Source organism: Calonectris borealis, chromosome 1, assembly GCF_964195595.1.
Source record: "Calonectris borealis chromosome 1, bCalBor7.hap1.2, whole genome shotgun sequence".
Classification (NCBI taxonomy): Eukaryota; Metazoa; Chordata; class Aves; order Procellariiformes; family Procellariidae; genus Calonectris; species Calonectris borealis.
This window is the reverse complement of record NC_134312.1, coordinates 216,776,619-216,798,071: the sequence shown is the minus strand read 5'-3', so window position 1 is coordinate 216,798,071 and position 21,453 is coordinate 216,776,619. Positions and strand designations below refer to the sequence as shown.

The following is a 21,453-nucleotide window of genomic DNA, read 5'->3' as shown; positions in this document are numbered from 1 at the left end:
GGGAATTGGCATAAGTTGAGTTAAATGAGGCCAAAGTACTGCTACTTAACCACCCTTGTTTAACTCAACACCCAGTTTCTCTCCTTTCACTCTTCTTTGCTGCTGCTCTTCTCTCCCAAAAAATCAGTGCAAGATGTGGAGACAAAAGTTAAGCAAAATTTTTCTGGATTCTCTCATCCTGTGTAGCTGAGGGAGAAGCCATAAACTCGGCTTATATTAAGAGCAGTTACATCCCTACAAACTGACAGCATCTCCCCTTTCATTAAAAACTAACAAGGGAGACATCAGGAGGCTTAAGCCCTGTCTAACGACTTACTAAGCTTGTAGCTTTATTTGGAGCATGCAAGCAGGAACAATCCGCCAGTAGGAAAAAGTTCCGTTTATAGAATAGTTACATGTCATGTTTTTGAACTTAAGGAGAGCTCTTCCCCACTCACAAGGATTCAAGAAGCCAGCTGCTTTGGTGCCATCAGGTACTCTTTCTGCCTCTATCAGCATCTCCAGAAAGTGGGAAATTATGAGTGTGCATGACCAGAGGGTCTGCAACAGGAAGAACCCACAGCCCTGCTACCCAGAGCAAACTACGCCTTTTAAATAAAACTATCTCGATCTTCTCCCTGCGACTAAGGAGGTACGGGGCTGCAGGTGGTGAAACCACACTGGAGGATTCACCTGCCTCCTTTAGAGTCTAGTTTCACCAGTAGGCTTAGCGAAGACCTGAGGGCAAAAGATACTCGCTTACTCTCAGTGGGTTCTCATTGAGGTAGGGGGGCTCTCCTTCAATCATCTCGATGGCCATTATCCCCAGCGACCAGATATCCACTTTGGGCCCATACGCTTTCCGCGTCACCACTTCAGGTGCCATCCAGTATGGGGTCCCCACCATGGTGCTGCGTTTACTCTGCTCAGGAGTGATCTGGGCACAGAAGCCGAAGTCAGCTGGAAAATTAAAGGAGGGGAAGAAACAGACATAGAAATCAGCAAATTTCTCCAAAAACAGCTTACAGATGCCAGAGCTGTAGTACGAGTTACCCTGCCGCACCGTCTGCTGCGTTGCTGTTGCAACTGTGAAAGGAAGGGTGGTTTTGTGGCTAATACAGAAGATGGTGTTGAGAAGTAAGTTTCTAAAGCTGACTCACTGAGGCCATGAGGATTGCAGAGCTGCTGACTTGTCTATGTGAACGATTGGGATCAGTAAATAACCATATACGGATGTTGAGACACTTGACTGTATTTGCAGCATTACACAGTTGTAATATACTATGTAATATATGGTCTAAAGACTTCCTGGGTATGTGAATATAGAAATTAATGCACAGTCTGACCTAGATACACCCCCCAACCCACATACTGCGTTGTCTGGTGATATTTTCGGTCCCAGAGATATTACTTCCCCAGTAGATACATCATCCCTCAAGCAGGCTCTGTTTTACAGAGCAAACAGTGTTCAGAATAAATTTAAAGTACCCAAGTTTATACTGATTATTTTCTTCCAATAGACAGAAAGACGGAGAGCCTTCACACAAAGATTGCTGGGTCCTATGTCTTATTTGTATTTGACTTACCAAAAGAAAACTAATTCTGTTCTTGTGAGCCCAGCAGAATCAACACAGCAAGATCCACTGCCCATCCTGACCCCCTATGGCACCGCAGGTCTAATTTTAGGCAGAATGATGAAAATCAAACTGATCCCTAGCTGAGTTTTCATCAAGGGTAACAACCAGGAAAGGTACATATGGTTCATAAACAGAGCAAATTTCCGGCAGAGCCAATAAGCAGCTCAGGTCCAGAAGATTACTGCATCATATCTACAGGGACTTCTCTAACTTTAAACTACAGCCCGGCACCTGCATACTATGCTCAAAGAAGTTATTCTGTAAGAACAGAACACTTTGGCCCTAATCAGCTATTCATCGCTAACACTCCGGAGATCTGACTGTACCAAAGTACAGCTTTAGTCTAAAAAGCAATTATGTGCAAAAAAACCCCACCTTCTTACTCAGCATATCTGCACTGTGTGAATTTTGAGTCATATCTGCTGTCACTGCCGACAAATATAGATTTATTTATGCCTGTTGGGTGCTAGCCAATAGAACTGAGAGGGAGAGAAAGGAAGCACAATTCTGTTAAAGCTATAGGTGGAAGATAATCATTCACTAGTTTCCAGACTTATCTCTGCATAGGCAATGACAAGCACAACAGCCACCTTAGCACCCGAGGGGCAGAACAGTCTCAAGGTCTTCATTACAGGTGATTACACAAGGAGGAAACAACATTTAGAGTCCAGTCTGGGTTGGTGTTGTAAGATTAAATGTTTTCTAGTTACACAGTTTTCAGTTCTCCCTCCACTCCCCCTGCCCCCCAAGTACCTGCAGTATTTTCCAGGCTGAAGAGATCACTCACAAACAAAGACTTCTGGCCCTACATGTTCAAATCCAGCTTTCTAGACTGGAGTAGCATTAAAATACTCTTATTTTAGTCCACAAAAACAGATGGCCCAAAGCTAAACGAACCCCAAACCTCACTTCAAGTCTGGTACCAGTTCACAAGGATTCATGCTTGCCCATCTCCATTAAAACCAAAGCCACAAAAATACCTACAGGAACATTTCTACAGCCTCTTCATCGCCACAGCATCAAGTATCTCAAACACCCATCTCCCCAACAGGCCTGGCCCATAGCAGATAACAGGCCTGGGTTGATAACTCAAGTCATCACCAGCAATGTTCCCCGCATACTTAGTTTGACAGAGCCATCCATTCCCAGTAGGATGTTGTCACTCTTGATGTCTCTGTGAATAACTTGGTTTGAATGGAGGAATTCCAGAGCTTGGAGACACTGAGAAAAAAAAAAATAATTGAGATATTCTTACTGTGCATGAAATTATTCACCAGTCACAATTAGCCAACTAATGGATTCTAACAATGTGCATTTCGAGTAGCAGGAGCTTAATGTCTTAGAGTCTTTCATATATCTAGTCTGTGCAGGGCTACAGAGAGATATCCCACTGAGACCAGCAGGTCCTAGGATAGGTTAGTCCCAAAAGACCTGGAGAACAGGCATAACCAAGGGGATTCCAACCCCATTTTGCACTCCAGTCCTCCCTCTAGGGTGAAACATATTAGGCTTGCATTAGGATTGTGCTGCAACCTCCCAGATGAAATCCATCCTCGGAAAGAATGACTGTTGCATTACAGAAGCTGGAGACAGCTATTCCTACGGAGCCAGTGACAGGTCGGGGAAAGCCCACGTCCCCTTCCCAATGACAGCTCCCTCCGAGCGCGAGTGCTGCTTTACCTCTCGGCACACAGCTGCGATTTGTCCTTCATCCATGCAGGTCTCTGTCACAACATCTGTTAGGGAGCCTCCTGCCAAGTACTCCATGACCACCCAGAGCTCTTCTCCTACAAGGTAACTGAAGAGCCAAAAACAGATTTTAAAATCAGCAAATACGTTTACCTAGCCAGAATGCACTGGATTTTAAAGCTGTCTTAGAAGTGCAGAGAAACCACGAGACTTGAGTAGCGTATTTAACAGCACTGGGGCACCAGGTACTCGTGGTACTTTCTGTACACGGGAGGATCTGATCACAACCTGAACGAGCAGAGGGAAGGGTGAGTGCAGAAAGTCGAGGAGAGGGGCAATGGGAGAGCAGGCTACAAGCTTCTTGGCCATAAGAGCAGGGCTGAATTTTTCTGCCATGGAAAGGGCCCAGACTAAGATGGAGACCTGACCTTACAACTCCTGCTGCCGCTAGGAGAGAAGGGGAAGAGCTACGAGTCAAGGATGGGGTCCAAGCATGCAACCCAGACATTCGGCACACAGCAGGGCTTTTGAGGGGCTCTTGCATCAGAAAAGGTGGCTGGGGGCTGCTTCGCTACTACTGGCATCCTGCTGTCCTAAGCAACTGCCTACTTTGCCTAGGCCCAGGGACAATCCTGGGTGACACAATGGATGGCTGCCCGTGAACAACAGAGAAAGAACACTTTGTTTAAGCATCATGCATTTGAAAATCACTTCAATCTTTTTCATGCTACCAAACCAGTTTGGGATTTTGTCTGAAAAATTCAGAACTGTTCATAAGGGCAAATGAAAACATCTTGCTGGATACAATAGCAATTCTAAAGATTTAAAATAAAAAAGGAAAGCCCCAAAGGTCAGGTCTTGTCCAAAAAGGCCTGTAGGAAGATGGGGAGGAGACAGCTGAGGTCAGGGCAAGTTTCCTCAGTCATTTGGGATATTATTCTCTGCTGGGAGTGTGCGTGCTCATGTCTAAAAGCAGAAGACCTGGGGTGAAGACTTCAGCATTAACTCATTTAAAAACAAAACAAAACAAAAAAACCAACAAACCCAAACCACCAACCACTTCTGCCTTTTTGGGCCCATCTGGAAAAACATCAACACAATCTTCCATGACAGATATGTCAGGATGACATATTCCTGAAGGAAGGAATCATCAGCTTGAAAACTTGAAAACCCACCTTCTCAGTCTATCCTCCCATTTTTAAAGTGAGTGGACAGATGAGTCAAGAGAGAGGGCAGAGAATCTAACTAAAAGTTTCTGCTGGCATTAGAGTTCATCAAGCAGATGTTTGCTTTGCTCTGAAACACTGATCCTACTGAGGAGTGAACAGTGAATTTGCTAGGAGCCAAAGGCAAAAAGCAGGACAGGTTCTAGGGAATAATTAGCTAGAAAGCAACAGTGAAGGAGAAAGACGTTAAGCCCAACTTGGCATGGAAAGTAGACAGAGATGAGTGAGACATCACAGGAGTGGGCAGGAGGCAGGCTTTGATCCCAAAAGGACACACTGCCAACACCTGAGCTGATGAAAAAACTCCCCCAAAATAAGAATTGTGGTCTGAGCTGTAACAGAGCTGACAGAAGTGTTACAGTTATGGAGAGCTTCTAATATTAGAAGACAAAGATGGCATCTTTGTTTGGTGATGCTGAAGACTATGCAGGGAGGCAGAGTCTGGAGTTTCTTTCAGGATACAGAGCCCAAGGACACGGCTATGCTCCCGGAGCAGGTCTCTAACTCCACTACGGAAGAGAAGCTGCTGCACTGGCAGTTTTTTCCCCAGCAGCACAGACCCCAGCAAAACCAGTATCACCTGCACAGCAGCCCCTCGGAGTGACAGAGGAGCAGCCGAATTGCCTTTAGAAGCGTTCCTGCCAACTCTGCAGGTCATCTACCTTCTAATAGGCTCTGAAAGCCACTCCATCCACACCCTTCCTTCCTGCCCCTATGCTGTTGCTGCTTCTTCATCACTCCTGCCAAACCAGGCTCTCTCCAGATTTTATCAGCACCCTCTCAACAAATCAGTGTCACCCCGGACATCACAATGCTTCCCTTCATTGCCACTAGCACTCTCTGCAGCCGAAATCCACTTGACTGTAAGGACGGGGGAAGAATGGGCTCCACCGCTCCTGTGTGACAATCTCAGGTTGCACATGCTGGGAACAAGCTGGTATCTCTCCACAGCCGAAAGGGATGGAGCAAGCCAAGAACCACACTGTGAACCAAAGCTGTGCCATGAGCAGCTAGACCCATGTGCCAAGACCCAGGCACCTCAATAATTGATAGATCTGACATAACACGCAGGGAGGTGGAATTAATGGTGGCTCCCTACCAGCTGCCGCCAAGTGAACGTCATTTCAGAAGACTGGGTGGTGCCGTCTCAGGGATCTTCTCACTCTCTTGCTGCAGCAGAGGCCAGTTTTAGTCACTGAGCTGCCTGTTGTAGGCATGCCTCAAAACCACTCTCTCAGCAGTTCTGGAGACACCACCAGGAAGTCCATACACCTACGTGCTGCTCTCCATGTGATGTCAGGCATAGTGTGGTGTCGCATTTTGTCACCCACAGTCACCTTCCAAAACAGAGCTGGCAGTAAAAACAACCTGATGAGAGTCTTTGAGGAAGAAGGAGGCAGTCTACAGCTTTCTCTTCATCCATCTGCAAGAGCAGGTAATGTCTGCTCCTGTAAGGTGTTCCTCAGCTTCCACTTAGATACCTTAGGAAGGTGTCCACCAAGCCCTTCCTACCACAAACACACACTAGTCAGTCATAGTCCTTTTTTATTGATGAACTTCATAAAATTTGATTTTGCCCAGAAGAGCAAGATGATTCATTACAGATTTCTGCACCAGTAACAACCCTCCAACGTGCAAACATGAAGTTAGCCTGGAAAGAAATCAGTGTTTTCTTGTAGTATGACTGTCATACATCTTCAGCTTTATACATTGACCTTCCAGCCCTAATTGAGTTTGGGGCTGGGGTAAGGGTAACAGTGGCTGCCACATAAAGTGACGATTTGTGAGGTTTATTAAGTTAAGCAGAGTTCTTCAGAAAGAAAGAAACCAAAGGGCAGGAGTTTGCTTTGCCTAACACTGGGCATCTGATGCCTGTGTTTAGATGCCTGAGTTTAGAAGCAGGTCTCCGAGGGCCTCTTTCATGCAGTGGAAAGAAACTGGCACCTCCAGAAGGTAACTCAGCACAAGTGGCTGCTTGTCTAGAAAGGAAAACTAGTGTCACTGTCTTCAGAGCCAGATGCTTCTAAATAAGTACAGCTGAATTAGGCCACGTCACTATCTTAAATGTCACAGCACATCTTTGTGCAACACTGGCCACTTACACTGCAGCAGAAAAGCTGTCTTAACCACGAGCAACCAGGCCATGCAGGTAAGAGAGGATAAAGCACAGGAAACCCTTGCAAAAGGGCAGGAGCTGAGGCAAAGAGAAGTGTGAGAGCTGGTTTCTACCGATGACTATCTTGCAGCTTCCATTAGGCACTCAAAAGGGGAGACACTGTCAAAAACAGAATTGCAAAAAAGAAACTAGGTCCCACAGTGGCATTCACCTCCCTCCTTGTACTTCCTTCTGCGACATCAGTAGGCAGAAGCCAGCAAGCGGCGTTCCAATATCAGCTTAATTCAGCATGCAGGAAGCAAACAGGCACATTAAGCCAGGCAGGACGGATGCAGCTCCCCAGCAACAGGATCCTGCGGTTGCAAAGCTGAAGTGGCATAACAGGCACAAGAACCCCCATGTTCATCCTAGTTGCCGCTCTGTCCATTTGCAGCACTCGAACAAAAGCTAATCTCTCTGAAAAAGATTAGTGAGAAAAAGTGGAGGACAAAAGCAGCAGCTTTTGTTGCTGGAAGTTTGAACAAGACAGAAGGACGTGCAGCTACCCTACAGCTGGGATGTACTGGCTAGACAAGGCAAGTGCATGTACTCAGCGATGCTCTCTCTAAGGGGAAGAATGTGTCTCAAGCAGTTTTTCCAAAACAAAGCCTCTAATCAGCCAGGAGAAATAAACAGTTTCAACCCAGATTCAATTCTTAACTCTTCTTTACCACTTGTTTCATTTTACACAGGTAATATCCTTCTGCTCTTTGTAAGAAGAGGGCATCTGCCCAGCATCACTTCCCTGTGCCTACACCCCTTCCACAAAATTTCAGGAGCAGATTTTCTGTCCCTTTAACAAAGTAGCTCTTTATAGCCATGCATAGGACACAGCACCATATAAATTCAGCATCACAACTGATATACAAGAAGTACTTTTTTTGGCTAAGACATTAAAAGTCTGTTACAGAAATCTGTTAAAGAAACAGCTGATAAGATTTTTATATACATGCAGAGCAAACAAGTGTGCAAATACTCTCTCAGACTTCCAAAAGAGATTCTAGGTCACATCCCTCCATTGCATCTTCAAAAAAATGAGTTGCCAAGATTAAAACCTGCAGCTCACCCTGTCTAGGCACTCTTTACCTACAATAAGCCAACCCTGTAGTTCATCAGGACCGCTGGATTCTGACGCGAGAGCAGCGGACTGAAAATCCTGCTGCAGCTCAACTGGAACTAGCTGTATCTTTAACATAAGGTGAATGACACAGGCTTGACACAATGAACCAATGTATGTTGATGGTGAATTCAAGTCACCATGCAACACTTTTGCCTGTTGGGCATTCAGTATGCTCCAGATTTCAATGCTGACAGTTTGTGACTGTTTCCTGGAATTCAAACAGGGGAGATGCAAGAATTTTTTGCACTTTCAAAGGCAGCTCCCTACTCTCAAAGAAGCACATTTACCAGTTGCTCTTTCCAAAGCAGTCAACCTCCAAACAGCTGATGATGGTGGCACTGCTACCATCACCCTTATGTACAGCATTAACATCCAGTGGAAAGAGCTCTCATAGCCACGTTTGTTGGCAGACTTAGGCATTTTACTGCCTTGAGCTATAGTGACCAGAATTTTCATGGCTACACACAAGTTTACTTTAAAAACAGTTTACACTCAGCACAGCAGCCACTGTGCTGCTTGCTTCTGCTCTGTTACTGTCCCAGTCCAAGGCACATCAGCTCAAGAACAAGCGGAGCAGGTCTGTACATAGATAAGCTATTAGGTGCAGCTCTTGCATTAAGGAGAAGTAGGGATTCAAGGAGGAGCTGTCCCACATGGACGTAATATATCCAAGGCTGAGCAGGAGTGCCACAGCATGGGTATGAGTCCACAAAGCCCAGCTTTGAGCAGAGAATAACCCTGTTCCCTCTGTCTTCCAAAGGTTCTTACGCCTGTGCCAACTCTCCTTTTCTCCCTTATTCACACCCCCAAGAAAGCAGCCTTGCTTGGTTATGTGTTGCATGTCATTCACCCTCGTCACTGTTATGCTACCGTGCAGAAAACCTCAGTGGACAGCCACAAGGACAAGATTACCATTTAACCCTGGAAGGAGTTTGCTCCTCCGCAAGCAGAATGTCAGCATTGCTCAGCAGAAGAGGAATGAAGAGGAAGAGGAAAGCAAATACAAATAACACAGTTCAAACTATTTCTATTTCTCCTCTAGTAGCAGGAAGGAAACGGCTTGTTGTGTCAAATTTGGCAAAGGAGAGAGCTGAAAGGTTGAGTCCTGAGAGCATACTGCCAATGCCTTTGCTGCCAGCATCTCTAAAGAGAGCTGAGATACCCCATTAATACCGATTCAGACACCAGTTTCTCCTAGGATATGGAGACACCACCAAGCCACCCACACCCCAACACTGCCACATGCATTAAGCAATGCAAGGTTGTCCTATTAAGCTGAGACAGGATCACTTAAGACAGTGACAAGGAAGCGTCTTCCAGAGTCCCTTTGTGAACTCTTTAAATCATGACATACCTGTCCAAGTAGTTGACAATGTTGGGGTTTTTGTTTTCCCTCATCACAAGGATTTCATTAATGATCAGTTCTTTTTTGGGCTGCTGCTGCAAATTCATCTGTTTGATTGCAACCTGCAGTGAAGAAAGACCAAGTAAAGCATTATTACAGGAGTCCCCTAGAAACCTGCCAGTGCCATTGTCGATTATTTTAGTCTCACGTTCATGTGAAGCACGAAAACACTTTTTCATCACGGTTGCTCAGCCACTTGGTCACTCTGCGAGTTCCTGCAGCCAGTCCATTTCCACACATGCTGGAGGATACTTAATGCCAAAAAGGGCAAGGGGAATTACTATTTTCATACTGGACCTTTATGTCACAATTGGATAGCCATCTCCATCTACAGCTTCTTGGTAACAAGGAAGAGATCCCCTTACATATGGGGGATGGACTGATATGTCAAAAACTTTTTATTTCTTAAAAGACTCTTATTAATTTTATTTTGGATTGGATGTTTCTGGAAGTTTTTTGGTGTTTTTTTTCAGCTCCCGTGCAAATTTTTGATCCTAGAAATCTACAGCAGGGCAGCCATGCATGGAGGGGGTAAATAATGTAGCCTAAGCTTAGTACTTCGAAGCGGTAATTCTATTTCTTTCTGTCACAGCAAGACCTGGGGGAAAGAAGCACCAGTGTTTAGATAATAGGCTGAAAATAAGTGAATTGGATTCAGCTTTATCCACAGTCATAACTGAAGGGCAATAGGGATGGATTTGTCAGTTGTAACCCTTTGGCTTAGTAGCTTTCTCCCTGCTTCAGGATAACTATTCTGCATGTATATATGCAGAAAGCAGGAGGTACAACATGTTTTTAACTCTTATGTTCAACTCCCCACACTACCAGTACTTTGTGAGAGCACCTGGCCCTCAGACAAGCCTTCAAATCAGTAAGACTACTCAGCACAGCAGGAAGCAGAAACACTTCCATAGACGTTACAACCCAACTATTGGTATTGTATTTGGTACAATATTTAGGCAAAGGGAATGAAATGTAATTATGCCTTTGCAAAACTGCTACTTGCAGAGAAAGAGGCCTAGGCGAATGGAGGGGAGCCAGTAACTCCAGCTCACAAAAGCAAGGATTAAAAAAAACAAGACACAGAGTGCCAACATAGACGGATACAATTAGCATTTTGATAGTATGGCAGGGGAGACTATAGAAAAATCCCAACACATGAGAAGGCAAGAACAGACAGACACCATGCTGGTTTTCCACAGTATTTACGAGGGCTGCCAAACAGTACTTAAAGAAGATAAAAAACAAAAACCCCATGCTGCTCTTTGCGCCAGACCAGAGAGGAGAATGAAAGATGAAGAACAGAGGGAAGGCATTTGATGCAGATAAAGAAATCCCAGACCAATACTGAGGGAGCTTCAGAGAGGCTCCTGTACTTCCTCACTCCTGTTCAGAGGTAGACCCATGGTCCAAGCACGTACGGGGGCATTTTCCTTTTCTAAGACTGTCCTGTGCATTAGGATACAAAATGAACAGCTATAGTTATACTAGATAGCCATCATTAGTGAAAATCTTCGGTATTCTTAACCCTGGGAGCTGCCCGAGGCTCCTGTATAGTGCAAAATAAAGGAGCTTCCTTCCAGCACTTCCAAAATGTGTTGCCGATCACTTATCTCCTGAGCTCGAAGGATTGGTAGCAGCACGTTTCACAGAAAGGAACAGGTTAACAGCATGCCAAGGTTACAGCAATCCCAAATGCAAATTTAAAAAGCCAGGGCCCAATCACACTAGCGTAATAGGAATGATTTAAAAGTCTGTTGTAATATAAGGGTTCAAATATTCACATGGGAGTCACCGAAGGGGTCCAGAAAGAAAGCAGAAAACCATCAAAGGATTTCCTCCTCCTATAAAATTTCTCATTGCTTCAAAATAAATGCAACGCCCCCTCCTCAGAGGCTGCAATTAAACTATATTAACTCTTCAGGAATTGGAAAAGGGGGTGAAGGAGTTTCAGCAAAAAGCAGAGTTATGAAATTTACTGGTGGATAACCCTGACATTGTACAAATGCAAAGTAGACATGCACTGCTGCAGACTTCCATAAATATATTTGGAATAATGCATACACTTTCCTCTTTAAAAATCCTCCATCTAGCAATAATGGTTTCCACAGATGCTGCATATCCGTCACTACTATTTTATTATGCATGCAACATGCAGGGCACTTTTCAAAATTCGGGAGGGGGAAAAAAAGAAAAAGACAGACAGACATTCCTTGTCTCTCAATTCAAGGGCAGAAAGCAAGTGGGCAAAGGGTGGGAGAGGAACTATTTCTATGCAAGTCAACTAGTATAAGCGTAGGAAGCAAAGGAGCAGAGAGCATATAAAAGAGTTTAAATGGGGACAGGCAGGAAACTTGGGCATGAAGAGAGAAACTTCTACTGAGGAACCATCCAGTCTGAACATTTGCTTCCAGCCTTTGTGGTCATAGAAAGATTCTTTACAAATATGAAATGATTCAGGAATCAAAACTTGGGAAATCATTTTTTCCAGTTCTCTGCTCAGACCACTCGACTATGCCTCATTAGTAAGGAAATAAATACCTCATTAAAAATAAGATGTCATGAACCCCTGAAAGACCGTCTTTATTTCGTAGCATCAATTTGAACCTGTAGGACACAATCCAAAATCCACTGCTGTGGTATTCTGGCAGCACTCACCTCCTGGCCTGTAGCTACATCCATTGCTGTGTAAACTGTACCTGAGGCTCTAAACAAAAGAGAGAAAAGAAAAAAAACACTTATTAGTGCCTCATGGCAAGACTGAGAAACTTAACATGTGCCCCTTCCCACTTGTCTCTTTGAAGTGCTCTCAAGTCCCATTCCTGTTCATGCAATAATTCCAGTGGTAAATAATATCTGAAATATTTCTGAGCCGAGACTGCTGTTGGAGCAGAAGCCAGAGAATTTATGGGAACAAAGCTCCTAATACGGGACACTATGGTCATCCAAACCCTTGCTGCTAAACCAGCAACGTAGCACAGCTTGTAGGACCATGAGCTGATCCCATCTAAACTGGCATGACTGCACTGCCCTGGCTTGCAGACTGCCCAACATGATTACAAAGCAGATAGGATCAGCTAAACTAAACAAATGTGGCATTTGTAATGAGGGAAACGGCAGTTTGAGCCTCAGCACATGGAGATCTCTCAGTGATTTGCACTGACTTGCCTCACTATAGCCTCTCCCCCAACCTCTATTTTCCCCTATTCCCTATTTTCCGTTGCTAAGACGGGCACAACACCCACATCGGGGAGAATTAATTCAGAAAGCAAATCTGTAATTTTAAGACTGTCTTGCGTGCTGAAAATAAGCAGTTCCTTCCCTGCTTGCAGCTATATTTAGCAACCTGATCATCTAATGACATATTTTCTTACATTAAAACACAATCGCACAAAAATCCCAGTCCCTGTGACTCAAGACTTTGCCAGGGAAGGGAGAAGAGCTGGAGGGATGTGGAACCCACCAAAACAACAACAACAAAAAAAAAAACCAAAAACAAAAGAAAATGAAAAAACAACCAAACAAAATAAACTCTCCAAAGCATTACCAACAGCTTTTCCAGCAAACCAACTTAGCTTGGTTTCAGTGCTTCCTTCTTAGCATAAGGAAAGGTGTCGGACAAAGGAGGAGTGTATACTAACCCTTGTCCAATCTTCTCAAAACACGTGTACTTCTTTTTTGGATCGCCCACACTCACAATACTTCCTACAAAAAAAAACAAAACAAAAGAAAAAAAAAACAAACCAAGAGGATTTTATAAGTACAGCTATAAGAACCAACTGTACTTTAAGAGCAGCGCTATGGCCACAGTGGGCTCTGCTGAGCCTTGTGAATCACTTGCCAGAAATAGAGGGCACACGAACACCAAGGAAGTCCTCAGTTATTTACACACATACCAGCTGCGGCATTCCGCTCTCACAGGTATTTCCCCTCAGAAATGGTGGAACACAGACATTAAGCACATTTAATCTTCACTAGCAGCTGGTGACTGCACACTGCTAGGCACAGGATGGGTATACATAGACCTCACACATGTAAATACAATTTTTTGCTGGAAACCTGCAACTTGAAGTCACCCCCAGCTTCAACACACTGGATGATCCAAGATGTCCCTGCACTGCAACGTCCTCCGAATTTGGAGGCCAGGGCCTCATTCATCTTAGAGCCAACAGTCTGTTGCAAATCTAGCCAAAGATTTCCCTACACCATGACAATTTCTGGCAGAACAAAAGTTTCCGTATCGGCAGGACCATAGCCGTTACTGACCTAATGACTGGGTTGCAAGACCCAGGGGGGAAGCTAGAGAGACCCTTCAGAGCCAAATCTCCCCTGGCCTGGCCTGGGCAATGCTCAGCTGCTCTTCTGGTCAGCGCAAGTTTTAGCAGCAGTTGCCACGTGACTGCAGCATTGCTCTGGTTTTGGAGAGCAACCCGAGGCAATCTCAGCTCATTCTCCCCTAATGTGGCTGTTCAGCCAGAAGAAAGCGTGTTACTGCATCCCTCAGAGGGAAAAGCACTTTGCCTAGTGTTCTGCAACACGGGGTGGTGAGGGGCTGCTCAGGCTCAAGGTGGATTTGGTATGGACAAGGAACACGATGTTTTCTGTACGAGGGGAGGGAGCTCTCAGCACAAGGACAGGCGGTTGGCAGGCTGCATAGATGCGCTGGAGTCCTGCGAATTGTATGGCGGGATGCCAAGGGGTAAACCGGAGAAGCTGACAAAAGGAGCATCACTGAAACTCAACGCTCCCTGCAAACATTAAGTGATATTCATAACACCCCTACGGCAGGCAGGAATCGCACCCTTTTTAGGCTGAAGAAATCAGAGCCAACAGTTCCTAGAGCTCAGCTGGGAAGTCTCCTCTCTGACAGCACCGGGGTGGCTAATAGGATCAAGGGATGCAGCGCTGCATCTGAGTTGGAGTTTGCAAGTCACTCAAGCTGCCAACATATGGTGCTGCTTTCACAGGGGTCTAGGGCTGAGCCTAAACAGATGTATACTGGCAAAGAAACTGCTCACGGTCATTAGGCCAAGAAATCCAGTAGCAAGCAGAGTAAGAGCCGGCTATTTTCAGACCGCTGGAAAGCAGCCAACCTCACAGGGTTTAGGGCAGACAGAGGTAAGGAAGGGAATACGGTCCATGTTTGGAGGAGGGCAGGAAGAGAAATCTGACTACAGAAACCCCACTGTACAAATACAGAAGCAATGCTGTCGGCATTGCTGAGGACATGCATTTCTGAACAAATGTTCGTAAACTTTCCCCCAAATCCTAACACAGGCTACAAGTTCAGACTGTGAGACAGGCAAGTGTTTCCCCACAGCAGTGACAGGACAGTGCTGCAGTGGCAAGAGGCAGGTACAAATCTTGCCCTGTTTAATGCTCTCATCTGTAAAATGGGGTAATGTTTCCTACCTCCCAAAAAGTCAGGCAAGGATTCATTACTGTTTGCACCAATGCTGTGTTAATGCTAAGAGGTGGAGATTTATCAGCTTCCTTTTAACCTTTGCTCATCTTCAGTATGTGTAAATATATATATGCTTTAAGATTTTAGTCATTTTATTCACATGTCAAACCAAAACATGAAACGGTTGCATGTCTTTGCACAAGTACAACTCCACTGCCCTCAGTGGAAAAAACATCAGTTTACAACAGGATTAAACTTCATCACATATTTCTGACTAGCCCACATCTAGAACCTGACACCTAACAGCAGCCACTGAACTTCACACGCCTGTATATTTATAATGAAACCCCTCAATGCTAAAGAATCAGTTCAGCACTGAACACCACTCGCTGGAGCAAGCAAGGTGTCAGAAGGTGCATCTGCTACCCGACACTCTTAAGAGTGTCACTTCCATTTCTCTTCATCACAGAAGTGAGTGTATTTGTATTAGAATAGGACCTTTTTCCTGCCACAGTCCCTGCTTGGCCTACCTGGTCACAAAAATGGCTTGAATCCTTAATGATAGAAAGGTCCTGCTCATTAAGTGAGTGAAGTTGCTGTTTTGAAACAATGGGTATAAGTTTTCCAATAGCAAGCAGTTCCAGTTAACATGTCATCAATTCAATTTAGGCTTTATTCAGAGGAATGAGGTATCCAGATAACTTTTTTTTTTTTTTTTTTAAAGTTATATCCTCAGATTAGGTTTTCCTTCATCTAGCTACTAGTTTTTGCTTCATAAAATACTGATCTTCAGGGGTATACCCTCAACCGAGGAGACCAGCCTGACCATAGGGGTGCTAACACAATTTATATCAACTGACAAGCAAGGCATGTATGTAATTAATACAGGATTAGTACTTCAAAGAATGAGAAATGCTCTACCCTAATAAAAACTGGCCCAGGCTGAGGATAATAATCAGTTACACAGAAGAGCTGGTTCAGCTGTTGGATATGCCACAGCATAACCCAAAAATACCAGGCAGCAGGGAGCACTTTAGAAGACCCGTGAACTGAAGGTAGGGACTGTTAAAGACACTAGGACACAACAGAGAGACATGTTTCTCAGAAACGACTACAAATTTGGGTACCCACACAATATCAGGGCACTTAAAAATAACCAAGTCAGGCACTTTACATCATGGTATCGTGGAAGGTGAACCTGGGGATGCATTAATTTTCCCTCTGTCTTTTAGACACAGTAGGAAGCTCTACTCGCTTTACATCTAACATTTCAATATAATCATCCACGCTCCAGAGCTGCAGAATATCAAGATGTGGAACAATCTCAGACTTCATAGTTAAGTAGATGTTACTTATTCAGCGCTTGTTTTGCAGAGCCTGAGGATCTGTAACTCCCCAGGGACTTCAGTTGGTATCACAGGTGCTCAGCTCACATTTACGCTCCCCCTTACATCTGCCCCCAATTTTGGCACACAGTCACAATGCAGTGTCTTCAGTAAGGGATCTCAAAATGGGAATAACAAAACATTTCAGCGTATTAAGATTTTGAGAAATCAACACAGCAGGACCTGGAATTTACTTTTTTTTTTTTTTTTAAAAAAAAAAGGACATACTTAATTTTTCCAAGATCTCTTCATCTGACATTTTTGGCTTTTTCTTTTGTTTCTCCGTGTTCCTGACCAGCATGTCAGGCACTGTTGTGCTGTTTTCCGAGGGAGAAGAAATAGGAGAGGTCGCCACATCTCTGGTAGGAGGAGGAAGCGGGTCTATCACAGAGCGGGTGTATATCTAATTTTGTTGAGAAAAATATACATATTAAAACAAATCAGATGAACACTTAAACGCTTCTGTTCATCTTGTTATTGTTCTCGTTGTCGTCAGGTATGCATTTCTATAGCTACTTTGTTAACAGCTAACGTCACCAAGCAAGGACTCTCTTGTGCCCCCCCCAACTAGGCAGGTGATAATACAAAGGTGCTCTGCCAGAAGGAACGGCTCCCACCTCCTCCCTCCTGCTCCCAAGAAGGGCTCAGCACTGAGCCACGCTGCGTGGATGAGGAGCCACAGTCAAGACCCAACCGTGACTGCGGCGGCAGGGACTGAAGGAAGTATTTCTGCTCACAGATTTTGTGTGTTCAGGTCGTGGAGCTATCACAGGGGGTGGAGCTGCATCATCTTCATCATCTTCATCTTCAGACACTGAGGGAACTGCAGGAGTCTCAGAGACAGCCTTCACATTCTGTGTGTGGTTACAAAAATAGCAAAAATAAAAACCCAACCACTTCTTATAAGCAAAATCACAAACATTGGATTAAGCTCCTAACAGAGACTGCATTGAAGCAAGTGCAGAAAAATAATAATCAGAACAGGTTAGCCAGTTACAATATCTGAAAAATTCGAACCCCAAAGATCCTGAGCCTTTGTGGGAAACAGAGGCGCAGTCCAGCACTGCCTGACGCAACTGTTCAGACAGAGCTTGTCATCTGCCTGTGTGATGGCAATCCTCTTCCCACGGACTTGAGACCCACCTGGGCTCTCTCACTGCCTTCCCCACACCCACACGGCAGGCCCAGCAATTCTGGGAACAACATCTGGGTTTGGAAATATCTGTCCCTATTCATGTTGCCCCTTTTGTTTTGCTGCTTGCTTCAAACCCCAGTCATGCAGATTGGAAATTTTAATTTGCATCAAAATCTTAATGTTTTCTCTAAAAGTTGGGAGGTCAAGATAACATCATCTTTGGTATTACAACTGAGAACTAAGTAAAGAGAGTTTTTGGAAGCAGAAGCTGGTACAATCTTTTCAAATCCCTTTTAAAATTGCTTTCTAAAAGAAAATTTTATGAAAAATAGGAACAATAATTTAAAAAGAAAATGTTTTATAAGTGATTAAAAAATTATCTGGAATTTTTTGCAATATTTTGATTAGAAATCAAAGTCGCTTTTAACCTTTTAAATTTGAAACTGGATTTGAAGTTCATGGCATCCTTTACACTACAAATATTTCAAAATAAACTTGGCAAGATCCTCAACCCACTAGACCAGTTCTGCTTGTGCATTATCAGTTCCCTAACAGCGGCAGGGGAAAAAGTATTAAAATAAAGTTCTCTCTGAAAGAGGGGGAAAACAATGTAGTATTTCACTGAAGCTAAAATACTTGGAGTCACCAGCATCCTGGCATATAATCGTTGAAGTGCACTTGACATAACACAAAAGCTTAGCCCGTTAAAAGCAACAAGAAAACACACTTATATACTGGGAATTTCCTGAATATCCCCAAAATTAAAGGTTACCCAGTGTCTTCCATAATCAGGCTGTCTCAGTAGACTGGTAACTGCTGCTTTTTTCAGGATTTACTTTAAAATCCAACAGCCTCAGATATTCTAAACGCCTGAGGATTGACATACAATGACATGTAATAACAAACAACAGCAGAAACATTCTCTTCTTCTTTTCACAGAGAGTCCTAAACGGTCACATCTGAATACGCTGCCTCCGGAAGGGAGCAGAACAAGCCAACTCTAGATAATGGTATGGCAGTGAGAAAACAAGAGATGAGGGAATTGTGGGGTTTTATGAAACATCTTAAATTGAAGGTTTTGCTTCCTCCATCTCACACACACATACAGAAATGTATCGTGTCTCCTAACAAAGCAAACAGGAGTGGTGCCTGCCCTGGTAAGGACAGGAGTAAAGGTCAAGCAGAGAGGAGGAGAACCTTATATTTCCTTTTCTGCTGGAGATTAGTTTGGTTAATCAACACTAATCAAGATTAGTTTTGGTCAATCAGACCTTGCAGGTTAGTAATTAAACTTTGTTATATCACAGATGTTTATAGAGACACACAAAACCTGAAAGCAGAGCAGTTATCAATTCTAGGTACAGGAACAGATCAACTTCTATGAAAACAGAACTATTTCTATTCATTAATTCACTAATTTCTATTCACTAATTCACTATTCACTAATAAAAGCTACTCCTGCCTACTTGATTCTCCCCCAGTTGAAAAAAAAGTGAAAATACATGTTTTTATAAACATGTATTCATTATATAAATATATAGAGTTCAGATTTTAAAACACTAAGCAAACTAAAAGTTTACATGTAGTTAACTACTTTAACTCGAGACAGAACGTGAATATAAGGCTTACCAACGTGTTCGATGAATTGTAATCCTCTGTCGATTTATCTGAAAGAGACAGATAGTAATGCCATTATAAATGAGTTGTAAACGCAGGCAGCAGTGGGGAGAGGAGAAAGTGACAAGCTCCCTTCGGAAGGGGCAGGAAAAAAGGCTGCTCCCAAACCTAGGCATTACCTTCAGCTCCCCAGAACAAGCTGACACCCGGCAGATATGGGAATAAAGGGTAAAAAATTCTGCAGATAAATGCAGAGGTCCCAAATCCCTACTGCAGGAGGGTGGAATTTCCCAGAGCAACACCTGAATGAATACTGTCCTCCATCCATATACACAAAATATTTTCAATGGGCTAAATCACGAGCAGAGGCATTGCAGCTAGCCCAAGACCTGCAAGATGTTCAGTCTCAGCCACCTAAACTTCTTGGAATAGCAACAGAGGACCCCATGAGTTAACTGGTGGGCTTCTTGTTTGACTATCCAGGCACATATGGGGAAGATTTGTGCTTTTATCCCTGCCTGGAGCCTTCCTAATTAATACCAGTTCTGGTGATATGGCTCTATCCTCTTAAAAAGAACCAAAGCAGGGATTAATATTTAGAAAGGGAAGGAGTTAGAGTTGAAAGGGAAAAAGAGTGGTGGTTGCAGAAGTCCTCCAGTGGGCAGGTAATCCATAGAAAACCTTGGTAGCTTTGGTTTTTAGAGGAATCCAGCCAGCAGTTATCAAGCACCTGGGCATAATCCTCAATCACGGCAGACAGGAGCAGAGAGACCCTCACCCCAAGCATGCATGAAGCAACATCCACACCCATGAAACTGGTACAAAATTTAGCTGCCTGTTTTCTCCAGGAATTTTCACCACTTGGAACCCAACACCAGCCCTCTGGGATCTGCCTTCCAGATGCTGGCTGTAAGCTTCAGAAAACCTGTGTTTTTGGGATTTAGCCAGTTGACTGACCTCCTCTTTTGCAGGTACGCTGGGCATCAGGATTAATAGACCAGCATTTTAAAGGAAGAGGGGTGCTTGAGCAGCCAGAGAATCTCATTCACATTTTCCTTGAAAAGATTTCCTTGTTGATTAAATGAAAGGAACCCCACATGCAGTGACTGATTGAAAGTTGGACAAAGCAGCTGTATGAGATGATCACCGTGTACCTGTGAAACTCATGTACTTCTGGCTGTTGGAGATCTTCTTCGAGTTGTAAAACTCCAACACGTCCAGCACTGCCTGGGGGTTCTTCTTCTGCTCTGACTTGGTGATGTTGGAAGTCTGCAGTAAACGCGCCCATTGCTCCGGCATTCCCTGTAGAGAGATGTAGCTCATCAGCTCACAATCAGCCTAACATTGTTCACAGAACACACACCACCCGCTGCAGTTCTGCCACAGTTTCTGGGGTTACTCAGTGCTGTGAGGGAAATAGGGAGAAAAGAGGAGAGGAAAAAAAAGACGCGGTGGATCGATACCTTCCTAGCCACTGTCTGTGTTACAAGTCACATGTTTCTTACATGGACATGTAAATGCCACTCTGCTCACAGGCTCTGGGTGAGTCCCAGGTCCTTTGAAGACCAAAACTCAAAAGACAGAAAGGAGCAGACCCAAATGCTGCAGTTCGCTAAGGGCCTCAAGGAAAAAAAAAACCTTTATGCACAAGTATACACATATTTACGTATATGCAAGAAAGACTACAGAAGCAACATACACTGTATAGCGTCTAGGATAACGAACATGCAACATTCACTTGGGTCTTCTTGTAGCACTAGAGTTCTTTGATAATAGTGGTTTGGTGGCTATTGTAACCAGAGCTGGGAAAGCAGAGATGTTAACCTCACATATGAAGCTCAGAATTTTGTTACAGGGACATCATTTCAGCCAGAAAAGAAATACATCTGAAGTACAACCTGACTTGTGCCTTTCACCACCAGCAAGAATAACAGTTTGTATAGACGGAGTGGCAAGTAACTGGGATCCTTTATCGATAAAGTTACCCTCCCTGTTCAAAAGGATGGCTGGATACACCGCTCAGGTAATGCCCCACTGGTACATCCAGGTTAACTTGGGCAAGACTAGAGGCTGACATGCAAAACACAACTGTACACACGATTCAGAGAGTTGAGCAAAGTCCCTGAAAAAGAAGCATAAGGATAGCTAAAAGCAGCTTGCTCGCAAACAACTTCTTCTGTTATTAAATACTATCTCATAATCAAATTAAGAAGAAAAATATGATGAAATACAACTCTGTCTTCCCAGTATTTTGCATGTCAATAAAAAAAACGCATAAAAGCATCTGCCATTTAGCCTTAGGACAGCACATACACATTCTGTCATAAATAGTTATGCACAGTTGTGTCTCCCCTAAAGGGGAACTCTCACAGTCCCATTTGGCAGACACAGACTATGCCGTAGACCTAACCCAGCTCTAGAAGAGGAGGGGAGGGGAAGGGAGGAGAGATATACCATGTTTTGCTGTCCACATCAGCCAAAAAAACAGGAAAGGAAAAGTTTGCTGGCAGCCTGAGCTCCTGGGATGTGCCAAGTTTGACAAACAGTCTCTCAGTGGAAATTAGTGGGTAACCTCTGCAGATGCGTTTCAAAGGAGATCAAACTAGATGATGGTAATAGCCTCTCCAGCATCACTATATAAAAGATTAATGGGTCCTGGCTCCTCCCAGCAATAAGCCAAACCACATAGTTCTCTTTTCCT

At 44.0% G+C, this 21,453-nt stretch overlaps 1 protein-coding gene across 9 annotated transcripts in view; it reads right to left on the bottom strand.

Moving 5' to 3' along the window:
• Window positions 1–21,453, bottom strand: part of PAK1 (p21 (RAC1) activated kinase 1) — a 104,441-nt gene that overhangs the window by 8,003 nt on the left and 74,985 nt on the right. For all 9 annotated transcript variants that reach the window (XM_075140312.1, XM_075140311.1, XM_075140313.1 and 6 more), the window contains 10 exons: window positions 19,907–20,054; window positions 18,765–18,802; window positions 16,738–16,854; window positions 16,229–16,403; window positions 12,853–12,916; window positions 11,870–11,918; window positions 9,161–9,273; window positions 3,297–3,414; window positions 2,738–2,837; window positions 743–939 (listed from right to left, as the gene is read on the bottom strand). In XM_075140312.1, coding sequence (XP_074996413.1) covers window positions 743–939; window positions 2,738–2,837; window positions 3,297–3,414; window positions 9,161–9,273; window positions 11,870–11,918; window positions 12,853–12,916; window positions 16,229–16,403; window positions 16,738–16,854; window positions 18,765–18,802; window positions 19,907–20,054 — 1,119 coding nt within the window. The remainder of the gene's footprint in view (window positions 1–742; window positions 940–2,737; window positions 2,838–3,296; window positions 3,415–9,160; window positions 9,274–11,869; window positions 11,919–12,852; window positions 12,917–16,228; window positions 16,404–16,737; window positions 16,855–18,764; window positions 18,803–19,906; window positions 20,055–21,453) is intronic.